The 9,227-nt window shown below is 36.5% G+C and overlaps 1 protein-coding gene across 1 annotated transcript; it reads right to left on the reverse strand.

Annotated features, from left to right (window-relative positions):
• Positions 1 to 974: 974 nt before the first annotated feature.
• LOC111383042 (putative pentatricopeptide repeat-containing protein At1g12700, mitochondrial) lies at positions 975 to 3,953 on the reverse strand. The gene is made up of 4 exons (XM_023007100.1): positions 3,936 to 3,953; positions 2,256 to 3,833; positions 1,862 to 1,943; positions 975 to 1,261 (listed from the first exon to the last, which is right to left on the reverse strand). Exons 1-4 carry the CDS (start codon positions 3,951 to 3,953, stop codon positions 975 to 977), a joined length of 1,965 nt encoding a protein of 654 aa, XP_022862868.1.
• Positions 3,954 to 9,227: the final 5,274 nt, after the last annotated feature.

The following is a 9,227-nucleotide window of genomic DNA, read 5'->3' on the forward strand; positions in this document are numbered from 1 at the left end:
GAACTTGATGGATTAGAAATATGTGATACAATGTCAATTTTGTTTCCAGTTCTCTCTAATTAGTTTATCAAAAGTGATCTATCGCGTTAGTTATATGTGGAAATAGTTATCACCTTTCCTTTTGGATAAATTTTAAGGATAATAGAATAGAGGAATTTTCATTTAATCCAAATCCAGATTATGATAACAATTCAACTATTTTGTGGGATTTGAATTTTGTAGTAACGTAGTTCGTCAAATAGACCAGAATAATGGGTGTTTTTAACTTTGCTAATCTGTCACTTCATTGGAAAAGTCATGCCCACTTGCCAAACTTAGGACCGGAAAATGTTGACCTCCGAAAATGACCGACAAGTGTCATTGGAAGACAGTGTACGTGTGGACATATTTTTGCAATATATGGGTTGTAAATACGTATATTTGTGGATGAAGAAGAAGAAGAACAAATAAGAGATTCAATGGCTTGAAATGTATGGAGATTTAACCCCTATTTGGCCCCCATTTTTTGAAAATGAAATTGATTGGAATAGTATTTTTTTTGAAAAATGAGTGGTAGAAAAAGAAAGAAATTTTTTTGATTTACGTATAATATTATTGTATGGAAGATTGTGTGGTTGAAAATAAGATAAAGAAAAATGGAATGTAATGTAATGGGATGGGCTTATTCTTCCTTCCAAAAATGTGCCAAAAATTAATATACCTGTTACTTATTCATTTTCTCGGGTTTTCTCCCCTTCCTCTCTTTCTATAAATGTGTTTTTTTATTGTTCCATATATCTCTCTTTTCTTTTTCTAAGGGAGGGTATATATAGAGTTTGCGGAAGATGTTGCGACTGTTGGATCCGAACCACGTGCCCCTACCTCCTTCTATACATCATATCCTTTTTACACATGCATTTATTACATTGATAAAGAGTCAACTGCCCTATATTTTTAGGCCAATATTCTTGATACAAGATAAAGTAGACGTCTAATCAGTTTTTCACAAATATTTTCCTCAAGTTGACAGATATGATAGCCTCCTCATCTCTTAGAACTTCCGCCTTGTCTTTCTGAGGCTCGGTAGGTCGCGAATATGAGGACTCCGGCATAAACCCTTCGTCAAGGCTTCGGCATATATATGACTGAGTGGTACTTTGGCTAGAACAAGGACTTCGACTTCTGTAGCTTCCGTAATCTTGTTGCTTCGTCTTTTCATATATTTGGGCCGACTCTTCTAATGTCATTAGTGGGGTTTCCACATATTGCTTTTGATGGCTAACTTAATGCGAGGAGTAAAAGAAAAAACTGATTGTGCAGCGGGTGAATGCATCATCGCATAATGAACTATGGTTATTGTCTTGTGCTTGTTCCTTATTCCGGAAAAGTTCGAGTGGTTCTACATAGTTTTCAAATCCCACATTCACCAAGGCATGATGAACATCTTAAAAAGTGATTGTCTTGCACTTTTCTATTTTACACTACTCATTTGCTTCACGAAAGATGAAGTCAATTATTAGGACTCATCAGTGGATAATTTCTTTTGCATCATATGATATTTTGGTGTGTGGGAAAGATCCCATTCAAGATTCTACAATTTTTAAGAGGTGTATTATTGGGTTCCAACAAATATGTGGTTAATAAATAAATAGTAGTTGCGAATATAATCGAAACTACTGTTCGACTTTGATCGAATAGAAAAAGTAACTTTTTAGTAACTTCTAATTTTATAAATAGTCATCATATGCTTACAGCTAAGACGGTAATATGGTAGATGAAATCTAGACATGAATACTATTGCTATTGTTGAAGGTTACCGTCCATGGTGTAAGAACTAGACCGAAGAAGTACCAAAGAAATAGAAGCTGTCAAATCCTCTAACCCATATTCCATGCTTCATAATACAATGTTACAATAAGCTTTTGCGCCATTTCATATCTTTTGCCTATGTGAGCTTCATACATCTTTCACATCAATGGAGGGACCAAAAAGCTAAAAAATTCACAACTACATCATTTCATCTTTGATTCAACCTTGGGAAGAAAATTTTGGAATCAAGCTTAGGTATTTCGAATAATTTGCATCTTTGGACAAAATATTTGCAACTAATGAAATCGTGTGATCACTTGGGAAGATATTTCTCTCTCTCATTTTCACAAGAAGTTCAACCACTTTTGATGCCTCGTTATGATGGCAAAATCCTTGCATGAGCGTGTTAAAAGAGATCAAATTGGGTGCACAACCTTCCTTTTCCATCTTCAAAAAAAAATATTTGCCTGCTCCATATTTCCATGTTTAGAAAAGCAATGAATCATGATGTTATATGTAATAACGTCCTTATAAGACAACTTCCCAAATAGCTCACAAGCTAAATCGAGCTCTCCTGCTTTACATAATCCATCAAGAACACAATTATATGTTTCAATGCCAAGGTTAACACCAGATCTTTCCAGAGTGTGAATGATCTCCATTGCATCCATGAGGCAATTATTTATGACAAATCCATTCAATAATACATCATAACTAGCAGAATTCGGAATGACTTCATGAAATTTCGTCTTTGCAAAATGTTCTCGTGCTTCCTCAACTCTACCTGCTTTAAATAGACCAATTAACAAAGTGTTAAATGTAATAACATTTGGTTTGTAATCTTTATGTACCATTTCTTTGAAAAGCCTCATAGCCTCTTCCAATTTTTGACACCTACAATACCCGCCAATTAACACGTTGTAGCTTACAACATCTCGCTTATGGCCTTTAGCCTCCATCAAAACAAATAACTCCCTTGCATCATCAATCCTATTATCTAAGCAAAGCCCATTCATCAATATATTATATGTAGCAGAACTTGGCTCTTCACCCCTCTGAATCATCAAGTTTAATAGGCCATTAGCTTCCTTAGTCTTCCCCTCCTTATAAAGTGCATCTATTAAGATATTAAACAATATTACATTAGGCCGAATGCCCTGATCTATCATTTCAATGAAGAACTGCTTTGCCTCATCCCACCCACCAGCCTCGCACAAACCATGAATTAAAGCACTATATGTAAACAAGTCTGGCATAATTCCCCTACCCTTCATCTCCAGAAATAATAGTTTACCTTTCTCCAACAATCCCTCTTTGCAAAGGCCATGAATGAGTGTGCTATAAATAATTAAATTAGGGGTAAATGTTAAACCAAACCTTCCATTACTGCCCCCTACTTCTTTTACTAACTGAAGTGCAATCTCTGTATTTCCACTCTTACATAACCCATTAGTCAAAATAGCCCAAGTTGTAACATCTGGTAGAAACCCCATTTGAACAATTTTATTGAAGAAGGTAACTGTATCATCAATCTTATCTTCCATACACAGCCCTTTAATCAGTGTATTATAGGTAAACATATCAGGACTATATCCCCTCTTTATAATCCCACCCATAACAGCAAAGCCAAGAGCGACCGATTTCAAGCTACAGTAACAGTTGAGCAAGATGTTCAACGTACAAGTATCAGGCAATACGTCAACTTCAACAATCCTCCGGTACATAATAATGACATCTTGATAATTCTTGGTTTTGGCAACAGAGCCTAGCAGTTTGTTAAATGACCATATGGGTGGCATGGGTTTCATTTTGAGCATATTATTATAAAAGCGGGTTAATGCATCATTGGTGTCGATTTTACAGTCTCTTTTGAAATTTTTACGAGGGGTTTCGGTTTCAAATTGAGTCGGGGATTTGGATTTTAGTGTGTGTATAAATGTAGGTGAGAGCTTACATCTCTGGGCAGTTCTGGAAACCATTTCTGCAGCACTGGGCAGCACACAAACATAGATGCACGCACAAATCCAGAAGACGAGAATGGATGCCTGAATGTGAGAATTTAAGTTGAAATACGCTGTGCAATATGATATTCGCTGTGCAATATGCCAATATCATACTTTTAAACACGTCTGAGATATGCCTCCAACCTTTTTTATTGCCACCATTCTCCCAACCTTTAAGAGAATAGGCAGAGTTCGTCTCTATTCCGTCCAATTTGAGATCAAGTAAAATGACAAATTGTTGGCAAAAATAAAATGAATATATATAGTAATGAATTCAAATAGTTAACTAGTTCGAGTGGGCAAGCACTGTCCTTAAGGATAATTCCAATAAAATCGGCTATCCCCAGGATTCAACGAACTGTTCCTCTAACGAGAGGGTGACAGGAACAACAAAGTTCAAATAAGATTATAAACCCAATGTAAATACTAATTGAAACACAAAACAAAATTTTAAGAAAGCAAAGAATAAGAGAGAACATATGAAATGGAGATGAGGTGTGTGTAAAATGAGTGAATAAGTGGCTGTATTTATAGGCCTCAAGGTAAACACTATTGCAATTATTGTGGCCAATATCAGTAAACTGTAAGCCATGTCTTGCAGATTTTGTGCAACCAACAGGAAACAATTAAACGTGCATGTCAAGATTTGGTGTTAAAGACCGCAGCTTTACTTAGCCCCTTGACACTATCGCAGCTGTAATTTGCTCAACTTTGACCGCACATTGTAAATATTAGTTCAATTTTGAGTTGTAATTTTCTTTTTATTGTAATAGTTATTTCAGTTGTAAAATAACTCTGATATTAGTAAACGTTTAGTATGGCTCCTCGTCTTTTAAACGTCTACTCCTATCACTTAGATTTTTATTCCGAATGCTATTAAAAGGGGTATTAGTCATTCAAAAAAATTTCAAGCTCACTGGTGTCCGCCCCTTGTACAAGCAATTGTGATTTTCTGTTTTCTTCAATTGTAATATTCAGTTTTCATCGATCAATGTTTAATTTACTTTCAATGTATTCAAATTCTCTGTTGTAAGCTTTCTACAAAACTGTAATTAATTTTTCTTTCGTCCCAACGCGATCGAGAAAAGGCGGAAAGTAGTCTAGCGGAGTAGACTACTGCCGTACGGGGTGCCTTTCTTTCAGTGTCCCTTTCTGTGCCAAGAAGAAAGGCACCCCATGAAAGTTGGTATCAGAGCTGCGGTTCACGATCGTTGATAAGAAAGTTATAGATCCAATTACATCCCACACCATTAAAGTGGGAGAGCCTCAAAAGAATAGTACTACTAAACAGCGCATGGATGCGCTTGATGAGACAACTACTATGTTGTGATATGCCTTGGAAGGTCTCGAGGAAAAAGTTGAGATGGCAGAATCCGAGATTCATGGATTACACATCCAACTGAATGAAAGCCAAAGGTCTTGCATAGCAATAACAGAAGCTGCTGCAATCATTCCTGATCTGCAGGATGAAATGGAAGCGTTGAGAGCTCAATTACGAGTACTCCAACGTGCGGTGGGCAATGGGCAAGCTCCCGTACCTGAGTATGCTCCTAGACTCAAAATTCCTACGGTGGGGCACGTGATGCAAAAGAAGTCGAAAACTTCTTGTTTGACATGGAATAGTACTTTCTTACAGCTTTGATCGAAGACGAAGCTAGAAAGGTAACCACAGCTACCATGTATCTGGGTGGAGATGCAAAACTATGGTGGCAAACCAAATATGCTGACATTCAGGCCAATAGGGTCCGAATAGATTCTTAGGATCTCCTCAAGGAAGCGATCAGATCGCAGTTTTTCCCTGAAATTGTCGAGTATCAGGCTCAACGGGCACTTCGAGACCTGAAACATTCAAGCTCTATCAGGAAGCATGTGAAATCCTTTTCAGGGCATATACTGAATATTCGAGATATGCCAGAAAAGGATAAACTCTTCACCTTTATGGAAGGGTTGAAACCGTGGACACGCACGGAACTTCAAAGATAAAAAGTTACTGATTTGAGCACGGCCATGGGAGCCGCCGAATGCTTGAGCAACTACCAAACAGAATCTAGAAAAGATAGACCTTCGAGGAGTAATCAAGCAATTGGAGGTGGTAACAGACCCAGTTCGAACCCAAATAGGGAAGAGCGTTACTCTCAGAATAAAGGAGGAGCCTATCAAAGCACCCGTGACTTTCAGAGAAATTATCATAATAGCCGTCGAGGAAATTTTAACAGCAGCAACAGTAACAACTGGAACAAAGGAAAAGCAACGGAGGGCCGAACTGATGCCACTCCCAAATTGATGTGTTTTTTATGCGAAGGACCTCATCTGGTGTTAGAGTATCCTCAGAAGCAGATGGTGAATGCATATTGTCAGCTAGCAAGTGGCGGGTTAAGTTCAAAGCAAGAGGCCCCACAAGCTAATTGTCATAGTGAGACCAACTCCGAAGAGGATAAGGACGTAGTTGGGGCATTTTTACATCGGTACAACATACTGTTGCATCAGGTTGCTAAAAAGGATGACGTCCCATTGAAAGAGGCAAAGATGGAAGAAGCGAATGCTCGAATTTGTAGGGCTAAAGGTTTAATGTATATTGATGTGAAAATCAACAGGAAGCCAATTGGGGCTATGGTAGATACTGGTGCTACCCACAACTACCTTGCATGCACCGAAATAGAGCGACTCGGACTTGTTCTGGAAAAAGGTAGTGGAAAAGTCAAAGCAATCAACTCCGCTACTCAACCAATAGCTGGAGTGGCGAAATCGGTGTTGATCAAAGCAGGTCCTTTCGAGGGAAAGACAAATTTATCTACAGTTCAAATGGATGATTTCAAGCTTATTCTGGGATTGGAATTTTTTCAAGATACTAAGACAGCAGTGTTGCCATATTCCGATTCGTTAATGATGATGGGTAATAAGCCGTATGTCATCCCTACACAAGTTGGGAGGATGGGCGAAAAGAGTATCTCAACCATGCAATTTAGTAAAGGTTTTAAGAGAAATGAACATTCCTTTTTGTGTACTCTTCGATTAGAGGAGATCGAAGAGGGGAATGGTCCTATTCCAAAACCCGTTAAAAGGCTTATTCGAAAATTTGAGGACATCATGCCAGACGAATTACAAAAGAAATTACCACCAAGAAAGACGATTGATCATGAGATTGAACTTATTCCAGGTGTCAAACCTCCCGCCAGGGCACCATACAGTATGTCTCAGCCTGAGCCTGGACTTAAAAACAATCCAATAAAAAAAAACCACATAAATGAGCCTCAAAAAAATGAAAAATAACAAAAGGACCCAATTTTTCAACATCTTCTTCATTCGCCATCCCCAACCACCAAAAGATACCAATTCTAGCGATTCCACTTCATTTATTATGCCAGGCTAACGCCACCTCTGCCCATGTCCAACAATTAAAAAAGTAATTTTCTTCCAACCCCTAATCCCGCCATTGTCATTGATACTAGGCCGTACCTGTGTTTCGTGGGGCCTGAAGTAAATTTCAGAATTTAGACTGCTAATTCATAGCAAGTAATCAATTTTATTTTTTTTAATTTATAAGATTTTTATGGAATTGAATTTGTTAAGTTAAAATCAACAACAAATAAAATAAAATATATATTCAAAATATTTATATTATAATGTTTTAAATGATAACTTTAATACAACTTGTCTTACGATTTAGGGACAAAAAAATCAATCGAATTTGAAAAGTCTAGTTATTCAACCATAAGGCAAATTCATAAGAATGACAATATAAATCAATCGGTGGATAGTACTATATGTTGGGAATCTACTTAACGTACGCAGTAGAAAATTAAAACAGATTTCGATTCCCACCAGAATTCATCTTTGTGTTTAGATAGGAATTGTGATAAAAGTTGTACCTTTTACGAGATCTGCAAACTTTTTGCTTTGATTCTACAAACTCCTTTGCATTCTTTCGTTCCAGCAATCTTGATCTGCCACCTACAGCTGTTCAATTGTCCAACCTCCAACGGTGATCCACACAGAGAACAAGATTGTGGGATTAGGATTTTATTACTTGTGCTAGCAAGAAAAATGAATTTCACTCTCAAATTGTAAACCCTAATAACTTATTTATATAAACCCAAACAGGTTTGGCCTCACCCGATCCAATATTTAATTAACTCATTTAATTAAATCGGGTCCGTGAATTAATTAATATGGGCCTATAAATAAGCAATCCAATTAATTAATTTATCCAATACTTTTCAAATTAATTAATTGATAAATCACAATCTTCAAGTTCTCTTTTGTGTGCGACCCCGATCACGATACCTAACGACATGAAATATTATTTTGATATAATGAAAATTAATAAATTAAAACACCATTTTAATTTATCACCAATTCACACTCGCCGTCTCAGATTAACATCTAGCAATGTGTCAGGGCAATACATGTTACGAAAAATGTCACGTGATATGACAAAATCAAACTCGTTCGTTTATCATGACACTATAATCCCTTCGTCAATATGATCCGATCAATTACGAGATATGAAAGTGTGTCAATCTCAATTATTGATCATATCTTTCACTTCACTTTTAAGTCAATATAAGTCAAAAACTCATTTTCGACTTATGAGTACACCTTGGCCAATTATTTCATTATCGACTTAATTAAATGAAATGCAAATTATAATCTCTTACTATTTAAGAGTGACGAATCCTCTATTGGTCATTCACAATCTTCATACGATTCTTGACATACCTAAACGATGCCGTATTAGTGGCCCTTGATAGAGCAACATTCAATACTGTCAGTATGACTATCCTCATATAAGATACTATGATGACCTCAAGTCAAAAGAACAATCCCACTACCGAACGTTAGAGATTAACCAGCAACCACTGACACTGAGACAGTTATCCATGTGAAATCTGTAGGCGGGTCTCCAATGTTTTATTCTATAACAAAACATCCACGTGTTCATTCAAGCGTCACCACACTTTAGCTTGTGAAATCAGCTACTTACTTCACAAGTAAGAAATGCCACACGTGATGGTCTATCCGTAATAACGATATTCGTATCTCATTATTACTTACGACCATGGATGGTTTAAGATTCAATCATATGTAATTTATATCTCACAATCACAACTCTTTGTGATTAACAAATTACGAAGATTTGAATCTATGGGCTCTATTATTTAATTTAATTGTCTATTAATTAAATAATAAACATGCCATTAAATCGCATTAATTATATATTAAAAGTATTTATATCCAATGTTGATTGAACCTAGGACATAATACTTACAAACTCCCACTTACACTAGATCCAATCACTTATGTATCCAATATCATAAGAGTCTATATGACAATCATGTTTACGCTATGACAATTCTTTGTCAGTGGATCTATAATATTGTCAAATGTGAAAATTCGTTTTCCTCTTTACGTCATTTTTATGTATTATCTCTTTGA

The sequence above is a fragment of the Olea europaea genome, unplaced genomic scaffold (assembly GCF_002742605.1).
Source record: "Olea europaea var. sylvestris unplaced genomic scaffold, O_europaea_v1 scaffold2609, whole genome shotgun sequence".
NCBI classification, from domain to species: Eukaryota; Viridiplantae; Streptophyta; class Magnoliopsida; order Lamiales; family Oleaceae; genus Olea; species Olea europaea.